Consider the following 15161-nt stretch of genomic DNA (forward strand, 5'->3'; position numbering starts at 1 on the left):
GTCTCAGAATCTGCTTCCCAGGGGACCTAAACTGTGCCAAATAATATTTTGCATGCACACAGAAATTTAGGTTGAAAAAGTGCTTTTCATCCACACTATCTCACAAGTTCCTGGCAACCTCCTCCCCTCGTGGGAAGACAGACATAGCTGTCGCATGTCACTAATAAGAAAACTGAAGTCTAAGGGGTTAAAGCTTGCTCACAGCCACACTACCAGACAGACACAAAGTTGGGACTAGAAGCTAGTTATTTCTGACTTGGAATTCTCCCCAGTCTCAGTGATATCAAACTGCCTATTGCTCCCTCGTGCGCGCGCACGTGTGTGTGTGTGTGTGTGTGATGGTGGAGACGGTCTTCTCATTAAGGACTAAATTCCAGAGCTGCATGAGTGTGAGTGTCGCTGCTTCCTGGCATCCAGCTGCTCTCGTCCTCTCGTCCTCCTTGTCCCCATCCCCTCTTCTGACTCCTGTAGCACACAGACCTGAAAATGAGGCCGAGCAATGGAAGGGACCCGCCTGTGGTCACGGCTGGTTAGTGATGGGAGCAGAAGCCTGTGATGTGTGTTCTCATTGCTGCAAGGGCAATGGGAAGACTGGCGAGGAATTCCAGGTCTAAGGGTCCAACATGGAAGATTCAGCCCATGCTGGAACTGTGCCCTTGTATTGCCAAATGCAAAGTAAGGAGAAATGAAATAGAAAACTACCTAGCTGTGCTCAAAAGTAGGAGAGGAGTACCTCCATGCACAGGATTGAAGAGGGCTGGGAGAGGGAGGGAGGGAGGAGCGAGCAGTGAGGAATCATAGTAAACGGAAACCAAAACCAGCTGGGGACTGGCACAGTCCACCCAGCAGGGCCTGGGGACAGATTCTCAGAATCTGCCTGGGAGCCACATGTGGCGGAGGCTGGAACCAAGCAACCCACATGAAAATGAGACTAGGGCTATGCTACCTGCTCTGAGCCCCAGCCCAGCCTCACGTCCGCAGTGGAACAAGGAAAGATATAACTGAAGTCTAAGCTCTGTGAGAGCAGGGCCATGGTCTGGTGCTGAGCAGGAGCCTGGGACAGGTTATCTGAACTGTCTCCCAGCTGGTCCCCCTGTGCCACGCACCTCAGAACCACTGACCCCACGGGGCTGGCCACGGGGCTGGGCCTCTGGAGCCCCCGCAGTTGATGGGAAAAGAGCTCCCCAGGGCTTCTGATCCGCTCCCTCCCGCCCCAGCTCAGACTCACATGCGGCTTCAGCCCAGGCCTGGGCTGGTCCTTGGCAAGCGGAGCTGCCGACGCACTGACTCATCGCTGGCAGCCTCTTCAGGAATTTGGAAGAGGCAGAGGCTCAGGTGACTTCTGTTGTTTCAGCTGGGTGCAGAGAAGCATCTTTGCTCTTACGGGAGGAAAGAGAGGTCTGAAAGGGGAAAGGCAGTGGGGATGGCCAAGCTGGGGCACAGGCCAGTTTTGTCCTAGGGAAGGAAGGAGAGCCACGCACGAGGAGCCAGGGCCAGGATGCTGCCGGCCTAGTGACCGCAGGTTCCTGGCCTCCACGTGCAAGCTGACCACACAGGGTGGCTGGAGACGGAAAGCCCCGCTGGCTCACCGGCCCAAGGCATCCTCCACCCCACCAGCCTTCCCTGGCCCTGCCTCACCCCAGTTCTGCCACATTCCTGGGCCAGGCAGCCTGTCAGGGTACCTGTGCACTATGTCAGGCCATCGTCACCCTTCACACTTTTAATTGTGAGCCAGAGTGCTTAACAGTCAGACGTTGGACTGAGACAAGTCTAGGTCTGAACCCCACTTTCCTGCTTGGGGCTTGGGGCTTGGGGCTTGGGGCTTGGGCCAAGCGGCTTAAATTCTCAAAGCCTGCTTTTCCTCCTCTGTGAAATGGACATAGCAGTTTTAACAGCCACAGCTGCTCATCAGCCAGTATCGCCAGAGTGGCCAGGGTGCCTTTATTAGGCAGCGTCTATTCTGGTTGGTTGGAGCCTACGTCAATTCATAGTTAGGCATTTCCAGCTCGTTCATGGCACTAGGTGGTTGTAGGATTGTAGTAATGTATAGGCAGGAACAGGAATATAGTCAGTTTCTGGTACCTGTTACTAACATCTCTGGTGCATAGCAGGCTCTCGACAAACAGGTATAGAAGGAAGGACAGAAGGGGCGAGATCCAAGACAGAGAGGTTTTGATGAGGGTGAGGAGGGGGGCAAGTGTGAGCACAGGAACAGGGAAGCCTGAGGCGAAGAGAGGCAGGGCCCCATCTCCATTTCCCTCATATGCCCTGTTCTTCCAGCCCATTGCATAAGTCACCGTTCTGTGAGTTTTCTGCCATGCCTGTGACTTTGAATATGCTGGTCCCTTTGCCTAGAACTCCCTTCCTGCTCTTGGCTAGTGTCTGTTTGTCCTTAAAGGCTCAAGTGTCACCTCACCCAGGACACTGCATCCAGGGCCAAGCCACAGGCGCCTAGATGACCCCACCCTTCCCGAGAACCCAGGAGTGACATTGGACAGTGATTGCCCACTTTGCAGAATGCTTCAAAGTTCCCCAGGGCCATGGATGGGGCTCTCAGCCAATGGAAGATGACAACCTCATTGGCATGGGACAGAGGACTTTGCATTGGCCTAGATGCCACATAGGGGACAGGCAGGAGGGGACAGCCCAGCTCTGAAGGCTTTGTCCAGCTGGTTTGTCCTATTAACAAGACACCATGGTTACTTTTGGCTGTCAGGGGTCTACTGTCCTCTCTGGCACCCTTGCCCACCACCACACACACTGAGCAGCAGTTCCAGGTCTCTCCTTGGTCTCTCCTCCACAGTGAAACTCCCTTGGTCTCTTTAACCTCATCTCTGCCCAGTTCCCAAAGCCTTCCTTTTCACTAAGTCCTGGGTTCTGAGGCTTTTCTTCTCTTCCAGTGCTGTCCCCAGCCCTGAGATTCATATCAGTCTCCTGTATCTGATCCTGGCTCCTCTGAGACCTATGTCCCTTTCAGCCTGCCGCAACAGCTAACACCCCAGAGAAGCCAAGAACATGGTAATTATTCCCCCTGGCTCCTTCCACATTGTGGCAGAATAGGCCTAACCCTGCCTTCTCCATGGGCCAGGAACTGCCCTCTAGAGAGTCCAGGGGCTCTAGAAAACTCCCTATGACATAGAAATAGTGTCTAAGTAGTGTAGAAGACCTTTGCTTGGTGTCTAATAAGGAACTGAATTTTCTAAACATTTATACTGGCAACTCCTGAGAATAAGACTTTTTTATTCATCTTTGTATATTCAAGGCCTAGCCCAGTGAAGGCCCAGAACAGGAGTTCAGTACACGCTGATGAATAAATGAATGGCAGTAACTGCTATGGGAATACATGAATGGTAGTAGCTGCTGTGGGAAGGTAATTCTCGTGGATCATGGAGGTAGGGCTGGTCCTATCATAGAGGCTGTCCAGTCCTGCCAGGCCTCCAAGGCCACCTTGGCCAGACCCTGACTGAGCCTAACTCTCCCTGTCCTTCTTGCCGCCTGGGTCAGCAGTCCTCCTTCACCTGATAAAGCAATGAATTCTTTCTCTTTCCTCCAATAATCCATTGTTCAGCAGAGAACTCCTTTAACTTTGTCAAATGTGACTGTTAAGAGCAGAAACTACATTTTCAGCTTGTCCTTTGTGCTATTTCCTGAACTTATAACCTCAAGCACTAAGTTTGCAGGAAATGTAATTATGGAAAGCTCCCTCTAAAAAAGAAAATTTGGTTTTCTTTTGTCATGAATGGGAACAACGAGTCACACTTTCAGCTGCCTGTGGCATTTATGGGCACAAGCCATGTTCCAGCACATCCCTGGACCCACGGGCTTTCAGGGTAGTTACCTTCAAAAATCTTGGTAGCTTCCTTCCTCTCCAATTTTAAATCCCTGGCACATAGCCCAAGAGCCCCCGAAAAATGCAAGTTAATGATGGAGATTATAAATTTACTGCCAGACTTTATAATTTTGGGCTTAAGAACTGTTCTTTTTCTTTTTGAGCTCTGGTCTTTAGTTAGCATGTCATGTCACTTCTAAGTATGGCCTCCAAGGAAGATCCCAGAAAAGAGGCCATGAAGAAGTAGCCAGGGAAGTACTCAGTGAGTGTGGGGTTCCAGAAGCCAAGTGCAGAAAGAGTTTCCCAAAAGAAAGAATGGGTGACGGTGGCTCACACCTGTAATCCTAGCACTCTGAGAGGCCGAGGCAGGTGGATTTTTTGAGCTCAGAAGTTCGAGACCAGCCTGACTAAGAGCGAGACCCTGTCTCTACTAAAAATAGAAAGAAATTATATAGACAACTAGAAATATATATAGAAAAAATTAACCAGGCATGGTGGCGCATGCCTGTAGTCCCAGCTACTCAGGAGGCTGAGGCAGAAGGATTGCTTGAGCCCAGGAGTTTGAGGTTGCTGTGAGCTAGGCTGACACCACAGCACTCTAGCCTGGGCAACAGAGCAAGACTCTGTCTCAAAAAAAAAAAAAAAGAATGGGCAACAGTATCAAATGCTACAGAGAGGTCAAGGAAGAGGAAGGCTTAGAATTGACCACCGAATTTGGCAAGGTGGAGGTGCTGGGTGACCTTGACAAGAGGTGGGTCAGTCACTTGATTGGACTGGGTTTCATGGAGACTGAGAAGAAAGGAAACAGAGGCAGTGACTATATTCAGCTCTTTAGAATGGTTTGCTATGAAGGGGAGTATGAAATAGGGTGGGAACCATATAGGGTCAAGGGAGAGCTTTGTAAATATGAAAGCTTTATAATGTATTTATGTGCTGATAGCTATGATCAATAGAGAGAGAGAAATTGAATATGCAAGAAACAGGGGAGGGACTAACAGGAAACATTCCTTCAGCGGACAAAAAGGATGGGATCCAATGCACAAGTGGTGTTGTAACCAGGAGTGGGAACAGCACATCAGTGGTAACAGGAGAGGCAAAGGACGTGGACATGAAGGCAGAGGGCTTATACATTTGATGGCAGGATTCAGTTCTGTCCTGATTGTTTCTATTTTCTTTGAGCCTCACTTTCCACTTCTGTGGGGAAAAAATGGGAGCACACTAGTACCTACTTCATAGAGTTTTTGGGAAGATTAAATGAGCAATTACTAGTAAGCACATAGCACTGAGCCTAGGCCACAATAAGAGTGATCAATGAATGGCAGCTGCCCTTGTATCCTTTTATTGAAATGTGTGACTCTTTCCCATCAGATTTCCCACTGTTGTGTGTTCCTCATCCCTTCCAGAGCCACGGCTGAATGTTGGCATCCATTGCCTAACTTCATGTCCCTCTGTCTCCACTGCCACCCCGCTCGGATGTCCCCCAGGGAAACCCCGTAATGCCTCCCCTGCTGCCTTCAGCTGCAGTCGGGAAAGTCAGCCTGAGCTGCACAGACCTAGAAGGGTAGAAGCAGCACCTCAGGCTTCCTTGCTTTGCTTCCAACTGGGCGACTGAGCAGGCCAAGCCACCCTCTGCCTGTTTCCTCATCTGTGCAATTGCTGAATGTCATAGCTCCCATCCTCATCCAGTGCTGAATTTCTGAGAGTCAGCCCAGTTAACTAACCTGGAAATAACCCCCCAAAACATTTGACACTCAGAAAGGAAAAGACCCATCCAGTGTGGTGTCTTTGGGAATGTCTGTGATGGAATGCCTTCGGCGCCATCTGGTGGCATGTGCTGTGCACATCACCTCCTTTCAGGAGGCAGAAGGCTGCCCTGAGATAGACTCTGATAAGCAGAAAACTCCCTCTACCTAGTGGTAACTAGCATCTCGCCCAGAGAAGCCATCTAGTTCAGTGTGTCTCAAACTCACATGGGCATACACGTCATCTGGAGAACTTCTGAAATACGGATTCTGATTCAGTAGAACTAAAATGAAAGTGGGTTTTAAGGGCAGAGAATAAATGAGCAAATACTGGTAAACACAGAGCACTCAGCCAAGGCCAATAAATGGCAGCTGCCCTTGTATCCTTTCATTGAAATGTGAGGAGGCAGAAATGGGGAGCTGCTGCCATAAGAAGTGGACTTTGGAGAAAATATGGACAAAGAGGATTTGGGGGTTTGGGGGGAGGGTTGTGCAATGCAGTTCTCGCCACTTCTTTAAGTGACTTAAATAATTATTTAAATTGCTTTTTGATGCTTTCTTGGATGTCACCTTAGTGTTTCTTTTGAATGTAGTACAGTGCTGGGCCTGACCATGCTACAATCCAGCTTCATTCAGGTTAGATAAAAAGTAGATTTGGGAAAAGGGGTGGTTAATGGTGCCTGGGGGGAAAAGGAATGCCCTGCTGATTATTTGGGCTGAGTCTTAGGGAATAAATCACGAAATGAAACAGGTCTTATAGACAGTGGAGGGAGGGACAAAGATGGTGGACTAGAAGCAGCCTGTACTCGCTGCTCACAAGGAGAGGATTAAAGGTCTCAGGTAGAGACGCACCTGGGGATGGACCATCTCAGAGACAGCATTGTGAATCATCAGAGAAGCAACTGGAGACACCCAAAGTGGGGCAGAGAGAGGCAGGGTGATCCGCTTAGCAAGTTCAGAGGTACCTGAGGGAAGTGTCCACACATGGGGAAGGGGCAGGGGAGAGATCACCCCGGCTCCACACTCCTGCACAGACACTGCAACCCGAGCTGTGAGGGGACTTCTCCACCACAGCAGGCCTCTGAGCTGATCAGGGAACTGCTTGGAGACTGTGCAGCAGCATTGCACGGGACAGTGGGCACAGTGGGGTTCTGGCAGCTTGTGGTCCCGGGTCGGGTCGCTGCGACAGACACCGATCTGTGCTCTCACCCTCAGGGCACCCGGTCTGCAGAGGACTCAGCTCCATTGCAGCCACCTTCCCATTCCCCCTGCCAGGCCAGGGAGGGAGCAGGGAAGGGCAGGCCTCTCATGTGCACTGTGACTGGATGCCATGCCCCCCCCCCAATCTCCCTCACCAGCCACCTCCCAGGAATCCGAGCAGAGCAGGCACCCACCAGCCTTCAGCATCTGCCAACACCATCTCACCATCTCAATAGCACCGCTGCTACCACCGGAGTAACACCACAGCAGCAGCCACAGTCGGACCTGGGCAGAGGTAGAGCCCCAGCCACGTGACTCCCCGCCCAGCCAGCCACAGGTGGCCCAGCCACTGCAGCCCATGATCTGCCCAGGCACCAGCAAAATCCCTTCAACCTGTGTAGGCACCTGCCAAGGTCCGGCACCCTGCACAGGTGCCCGCCAAGGTTCTGCGATCCATCCCGCTGCTGGCTTCAGTCTCACAGTGCAACCTGGTGCCTGCCAAGGTCTCACAAGGCACCCAGGTGCCCACCAAGGTCCCGTGACCCGCCCAGGTGCCTGCCGAGGTCCTGCAACCTCACCTGCCATTAGCTGCAGTCCTGACATGTCCAGATACCTGCTGAGGTCCCACAACCCACCCCACCACTGGCTGCAGTCCCAAGATGCATCCAGGTACCTGCAAATGTCCCGCAACCCTCCCAGGTGCCTGCCAAGGACCACACCGAGGCTCTGGCTAAGGTCACACCACCTGCCTTCATGGAGAGGGACTTGCCCAACCTCCTGCCTGAGCTTCCAACAGCAGCCGGGGGACCACCCCACCACTCTGTACAAATTCCTCCCAGCACCAGCTCGGACTGTGACAACCACAGGGGAATGGGACAGTGCACGTGAGCAGCTGCCTTATAGGCTCTCAGCGAGTCTGCTCCTCTCCTACTGGGTCAGTCCTCCAAAGAGGAACATGAAAGCCCTATCTACGGACCTCTCCTTTTACTCACTAAGTAGGAGAGTTCCCAGGAAAGGAGAACAGGTGTGCCTCAAAGCTGTCAGCCCTGAGCTGAGAGAAGAGGTTTCAGATGAGAAGAAACCAGCAAAAGAATTCAGGCAACATGCAAAAACAAGCTAGGTCCACACCCTCAAAGGATCACAATAGATCCACATCAGTAGACCCCAACCAAAAGGAAATTGTCAGAAATGTGGAGAAAGAGATGGACTAGGGGGAAAAAATGCCAGAAATGGAATTCAGAATATGGATGGCAAATAAGATAAATGGGATTGAAGAGAAAGTTGAAAACCAACACAACGAAGCCAAAAAAATATTTCAGGACATGAATGAAAAATACGAAAAACTCACAAAAGAAATAGACAACACAAGAAAGGATATAACAGAGCTTAAAGAAATGAAAGAGTCATTTAAGAAATTACAAAATACAGCAGAAAGCTTCAACAACAGGCCAGACCAGCAGAAGAAAGAGTCTCAGAGTGTGAAGATAAGGCTTTTGAACTAACCCATTCAGTCAGAAAAATGATGCTGCAAAAGGAACAAAGAAGAATGAACAATCACTCAGAGAAATATGGGGCTATGTGAAATGAGCCAATATACAACTTATAGGTATCCCAGAGGGAGAAGAAGAAAAAGCAAAAAGCATGGAAAAACCTATTTGAGGGAATTATTGGGGAGAACTTCCCTGTTATCACCAGAGACTCAGATACCGAGATACAAGATGGTCATCAAACCCCAGGGAGATTCTTAGGAAATAGGACATTTCCAAGACACGCAGTCATCACCCTGGCCAAAGTCAAAATGAAGGAGAAAGTTATAGAAGCTGGAAGATGAAAGCAACAACGGACCTACAAAGGAAAACCCATCAGGCTAACAGCAGACTTCTCAATGGAGACCTCATAAGCCAGAAGGGACTGAGGCCTCATCTTCAGTCTTCTTAAAAGAACTAAAGCCAGCCAAGAATTTTGTATGTAGCAATACTAAGTTTCATAAATGATGGAGAAATAAAGACTTTTCCAGATAAGCAAACATTAAAGGGATTTGTCACTACTAGACCAGCCCTGCAGGAAATACTCAAAAGTACATTATACATGGAACAGCACAATAGATACCCACCAATGTAAAAACATTCAAAAGTTAAAGCTCACAGCTCTTGTAAAACAATAGCACAAGAGGCAAAACAAAACAAGGTATCATCCAACATAATGAACAGAACAGCATCCCACATACTAATACTAACACTGAACATGAATAGTCTGAATAATCCACTTAAAAAACATAGACTAGCTGAATAGATGAAAATAACACAACCCAACTATTTACTGTCTCCAAGAAACACATCTAAACCATAAGGGCTCACACATACTCACGATAAAGAGATGGAAAAAAAATATTCCATGCAAATGGAAACCAAAAGTAAGCAAAGGTAGCCATTCTCATATCACATAAAATAGACTTTAACAATGGTAAAAAAAAAAAAAAAAGATAAAGATGGTCATTATATAATAGCAAAGGAAGTGATTCAACAAGAAGACATAACAATCCTAAATATATATGCACCAAACAGAGAGGTTCCCAAATTCATAAAGCAAATTCTACTAAATCTAAGCAAAGAAATAAATGGTAGCATCTTAATTCCCAGAGACTTCAACACCCCACTGACCGGCCGGGCGCGGTGGCTCACGCCTGTAATCCTAGCACTCTGGGAGGCCGAGGTGGGCGGATCGTTGGAGCTCAGGAGTTCGAGACCAGCCTGAGCAAGAGCGAGACCCCATCTCTACTAAAAATAGAAAGAAATTATATGGACAGCTAAAAAAAATATATATAGAAAAAATTAGCCGGGCATGGTGGCACATGCCTGTAGTCCCAGCTACTCGGGAGGCTGAGACAGGAGGATCCCTTGAGCTCAGGAGTTTGAGGTTGCTGTGAGCTAGGCTGACGCCACAGCACTCACTCTAGCCTGGGCAACAGAGTGAGACTCTGTCTCAAAAAAAAAAACACCCCACTGACCAAACTGGACAGATCATCAAAGCAAAGAATGAATAAGGAAGGACTGGACTTAAATGAGACTCTAGAACAAATGGACCCCACAGATATTTACGGAACATTCTACCCCCAAAACTACTGAATATACATTCGTCTCATTAGCATATGGGACATTTTCCAAGACTGATCACATCTTAGGTCATAAAACGAGTCTCAACAAATTCAAAAATATCAAAATCATACCATGTATCTTCTCAAACCACAGTGGAATAAAATCAGAAATCAATTCCAACAGAAACACTCAAATCTACACAAAGTCATAGAAATTAAACAACCTGCTGCTGAATGATCCTTGGGTCAATGATCAAGCTAAAGTGGAAATCAAAAGATAGTGGGAACAGCATGGACAAAAGCATGTAAGTGTAAAAATGCATGGCATGTTTAGGGAAGAATGAATACTACTACTAGTACATAAGAGTACACAGGAAAGCACGAAGCTGCAAGGGTGCGTTGATACTGATAATACACTTTTCTGCACATAAATTAACAAAAGGCATGTCATGAACTTCTTTATAACAGTTGTTATACTTTGTAATCATGTAATAACTTCTTTCCTTATGAAGAGGCATGAACCTAGTCTATTTTGTTACCAGTGGTGTCCTCAGTACCCCAGAGTCTGGTTCTTAATTGATGCTCAGTGAATAAATGAATGCAATAATTTCCAGTGACTTCTGACTACTGATTGTGTTATGGTTTTTATGCCCCAGCCTTGGTTAAACTGGGAGTTTCCTGATGGCAGAGACCATGTGTGATTCATCAGTCTTCCCAAATGCCTGGTATGGTCACCTGATAGGCCCTCAGTAAATGCACACTGAGCACTTAGGGGACCCGCAGAAGGATATCAGAAAGTCCTCGTAGTCTCAGCCCTGCCTCTGTGACTCTGCTGACAGTTCAGCCGTCTCTCCAAGGCACAGCTATGTGAAGACGCGAGAGCCTGCACCCAATCTTCTAGCAAGTGTGTTCCTGCTTTGAGTCCTGCCTTCTGATGTCTGCAGTGATGAATGTGCACTTCTTAGCCTCCAACTGTTTACTGCGCCCCGTATCTCAGCCCCTAAGCCAAGCACAAATCCAACCCATTTTCTAGAAGAAAGCCTACCCCAGAGTAGCAAAAAGCAAGCCACCTGGGAAACTCACACACCTACCCTGCAACCATTAGTATTTTGAAGTTCCTTCTGGATTCTGTGTGTGTGTTACATTACAATTAGAATCACAATATGTATACTGTTTATGGTTCTCTTCCTTCCAACCAACTCAATGGAGTGTAGTTTAGTGGTTAAGCATACAAGCCCCTAGAGGCTGATTCCCTGGATTTGAATCCCAGCTCTGTTATATGATCTTGGGCAATTCAGCAAATTGCTCTGTACCTCATTTTCACAGCTTGTGAAAATGAGAATGATAATAGTGACGATTAGATAAATAAATGTCTTTACATTAAGACATTTAAAGCACTTGTAACAATATCTGATGTTACTAACTTCATAGCATTTTCCATTTTGCTACATAATCTTCATAATGATCATTTTTAATGGCTGCAAAATATTCTACTGAGTATCTACGCTAGATAATTTACTTAACCATTACTCTCTTGGTAGATGTTTAGATTCTTTCCAGTCTTTCTGTATTGTAAATAAACTGTCATAAATATCCAGTATACACATTTTGGATTTTTCCGTACTTAGATTCCCAGAAGTAGAAGTATGAGGTCAAAGGGCAAAAACATTTTATGCCTTTGGTCTATACTGGGAAATAGTTTTCCAAAAAAGACTGTAGCACTTTTTAAAATGCAAAGTATGCTGGATCTGTTTATTTTTCACTGTTCCTTAACCAACCCTAGATAACATCAATATTTTAGTTTGTGCAAATTTAACAAGCCATAAATTGTCCCACTTTAATTTCCTTTTTTTTCTTTTGCCATTGTGGAGGCTTAACATTGGTAATTGTGGTGACTTTATTATGAATTCCAGAATGAATACCAGTTGCTTTAACAGAGAAGACTTAATAAAAAGAATTGTTAATTATGTATTAAGGAATTAAAAAGCCAAAAGAAACACTAAGGATCTGCTACCACACCTGAGGCTGAGGGAACAAAGGAAAGAGGAGGTGGCAGCTGGCTGGTGTTGGTGTCACTGAGGGGCATGCGATGAAGCTAGTTCTCCAGGTAATAGACGAACTGCAAACTGCATTCAACTGCTGCTTCAGGAACAAACTGCTACTGTGGAGTTGAAGAAGCAAGGCTGTGGGGTTGCCAAATTTAGCAAAACCAAAATGCAGGACACTCCGTTAAATTTCAATGTTGAATAAATAACAAATAATTTTTTAGAATATTTATGCTAATATCGCATAGGACATACTTATCCTAAAAAAAATGTTGCATATCTAAAATTCAGATTTTACTAAGTGTTCTATATTTTACCCAGTAATCCTATAAGACAAGGGTGATGCTGAAAGGCAGTGTAAAGAAGGGTGGATTTGAAGCTGAGAAAAAATTACCCAATAATTAGCACAGTCCACCCTTTTAGCTGTTCAGCATTCAGACACACTGTTCCACATGTGTACTTCCACATAACAAAAACAACTCTAACAAAATGCCTAGCAAAATGCAACTATCTTTCCAACAAATGAAGATATTCTCACCTTCTCCCCAAAATGGGGAAAGGCAAAGTCTCAACAGTCCTTTTATTCACCGCTGGAAGATAGTCACACTCTCCATCTCTGGACAGGATTAACTACTCATAAAAATCAATCACAGTTCACATTTGAAAATTATGTTACCTAAAGACTAAAATGCAGAATTAACCTCCAATAAACTTATATGACACAATGAGAAGGAGAAGGGAGAAGAAACTAGCTAATGTATGCCATTATATATTGTCAAATAATAAAGGAAGAAAATATGGATGGCTGCTACATTCCTCGTTTCTGTAACCAGTTGTGAGACCACAGTTGATATTTATATTAATAGCTTTCTTCCTTAACCTCTCATTCCATGTTTTCTTGTCCTCAGACAGAACCTCACGTAGCCAGGATTCTTTACCCAGTATGGTGGCCCAAACCTTCATTCTGAAGGCTCTGAATCCTCAATGGTCCTGACTCTCCTTAGTTGCAATAGTATTCATTAATATTTACTCTTGAGCATGAAGTAGTAAGACACACCCCAGAAGATCCCTTAGGTTTCAGAAATAGTCTTCCCTGTCCCTGGTGTCCCCTTGGATATCTAAATGAATTGCCATAGCCAGAAAAGTAACCCTCTTCTTTGCCCACTGATTCAGTAGCAAAAGAGCCCCAGCTGGCCAGGTAGCAGTCTCAACTCCCAATTCAATAGAATCATGTTGTGAACCCCAATGAAAGTATTTTTCTCTTGGGAACTAAGACCTCCAATCGAGAAGAGTATAAAGTGGAAGAGACAGGAAGCAGAAATTCTGCAACTGGGTTACTAGGTGAAATGGTGAGAGGAGCTACTCACACTTCTACCCGTTGATTTCCAGACCCATTATTCTGACTGTGGGAGAAAGGACACAATGTACTATTTGCTAAGTCAAGTCATATATTGCATCCTGTTAGATAGAAGCTCATCACCTCTGTATGAGGTTGCTTCAACTCAAATCTTAAGTAAGTCTTCCACAGGCCACTGTACTGATCTGTTAGGCCAGCTGCTCCTGATTGGTTGAGTACATGTTAAGACCAGTGAATTTCATGGGCCTGGGCCTATTGCTTCACTTCTTTTACTGTGAAATGAATTCCTTCATTAGAAGCCTTGCTGTCTGGAATGTATCGGGATGATGAATAGGCATTCCAAGCATCCACAGATGATGGTGTTGGCTGAAGCTTTATAGTCAAGGATAGAAATCCATGTCCAGAATATGTATATACTCCCGTGAGGACAGATCTCTTTCCTGTCCATGATGGAAGGAGTCCAATGTAATCATCCTGCCACCAGGTGGATGGTCTCCCCAGGGAATGGTACCCCATTGCCAGGTTAGTTATTTAGCAGTAGCAGTAACAGGTCAACCTGGATGAGAGAAAGTCCATGCATAGCTTCCATCCTTGCCACCATAACTATTTTTGTATGTAAGCACACTAAGCAAACCTTGGCTGGCTGGAGACAAATGCTATCTGACATACACAGGTCATGCCATTTTATCTGATTATTGACAGCCTGTTCTCATTATGTCCCTTGGTGATCTTTATATAGGGCACAAACATCATCACACTCTGTACCTATTCCAGACCCCTTCCACACTCTGTACCCCTTTCCCAGATCTACTCAACACCAATTTTACTATTTTGTTTTTTCCAAGTCTCTGACCATCTAGCTAAACCATTAGTAACTGTCCATGAATCAGTGTAGATCTAGCCATCACCTGGACCCAAGTGAACAATGAAATTTACCACTTGAAGTCACGTCCACTGTCCTTCACCATTACTTTTTAGGGCTATCTTTTACTGGAGCTGTGAAGCTGCAACTGTGCAATTCTAGTTGGTGCCAGCATATCATTCAGAACAATTTCTAAACCAAGCCCAAGTTTCTTTCTCCTTGGTCAGCTGGCTTTAAGGAATTTCCAGTGAGAACTTAGATGTGAATTAATGGAAAAGAAGTCATGCAGCAGTGTTCAAACTAGTCTGAGTCATCTCAGACTAGTCACCATGCAACTTACTTGTCCCTCCAGACATACTCAAGCCATCTGATGATGGTCTGCTTCCAGGCACAACCTTCTGACTTGGTGGATCAGATGGGCAGCTCAGACCACATGATCATTTAATGTCTCCTGGTCAGGTTGTGTTTTTAAAACTTTTTATACATTTATCCCTTAAACAAATCAACACTTCTTTTTTGCTTCCATTATATTACATTTATCCTTGTCCTTTTATTTATGAATGATGGTGGTAGCAGCACCTGACTATCTGATCCTCTCTCACAGGGCCAACTGACAGACCAGGAGCTGTTTCTCAAAAGAAAAATAGTTATCTGTGTGAGAGAGCATGGATTTGCACCAAAACTTGCATGCCTATAGGGCATAAGGGCTAAGGAACGTTGCTTATTCCTCCATAGGTCCTGGGCATGGAGAAGTCTGCCAAGGCTTTTCTCTTGGGGGCTGGGGGCCAGTGGCCAGAGGTTGATTTCTGTCCACTCTGTTGCAGGCACAGCCTCTGTGGCTGTGGCAGGGATCCTGGCTGCTCTGCGAATCACCAAGAACAAGCTCTCTAATCATGTGTTTGTTTTCCAAGGTGCAGGTGAGGTAGGTGCTATCAGGGGTCTCTACTGTTGTTCCAGTGGTAGAGTAAGAATGAGTAGAAGTGTGTCAAAGACGGGAGGTGTCTTGGGGTTCTGAGAGAAGGGAGCAGCACA

The 15161-nt window shown here is 46.1% G+C and overlaps 1 protein-coding gene across 7 annotated transcripts in view; it reads left to right on the forward strand.

Moving 5' to 3' along the window:
* The window catches only part of ME3 (malic enzyme 3), a 200809-nt gene that overhangs the window by 170898 nt on the left and 14750 nt on the right, over positions 1 to 15161 (forward strand). For all 7 annotated transcript variants that reach the window (XR_011233692.1, XR_011233693.1, XM_069470955.1 and 4 more), the window contains one exon: positions 14954 to 15051. Coding sequence is in view for 5 of the 7 variants with exons in the window: in XM_069470955.1 (XP_069327056.1) it covers positions 14954 to 15051 (98 nt within the window). In the remaining 2 variants the exon portion in view is untranslated. The remainder of the gene's footprint in view (positions 1 to 14953; positions 15052 to 15161) is intronic.

This window comes from Eulemur rufifrons, chromosome 6, assembly GCF_041146395.1.
Source record: "Eulemur rufifrons isolate Redbay chromosome 6, OSU_ERuf_1, whole genome shotgun sequence".
NCBI classification, from domain to species: domain Eukaryota; kingdom Metazoa; phylum Chordata; class Mammalia; order Primates; family Lemuridae; genus Eulemur; species Eulemur rufifrons.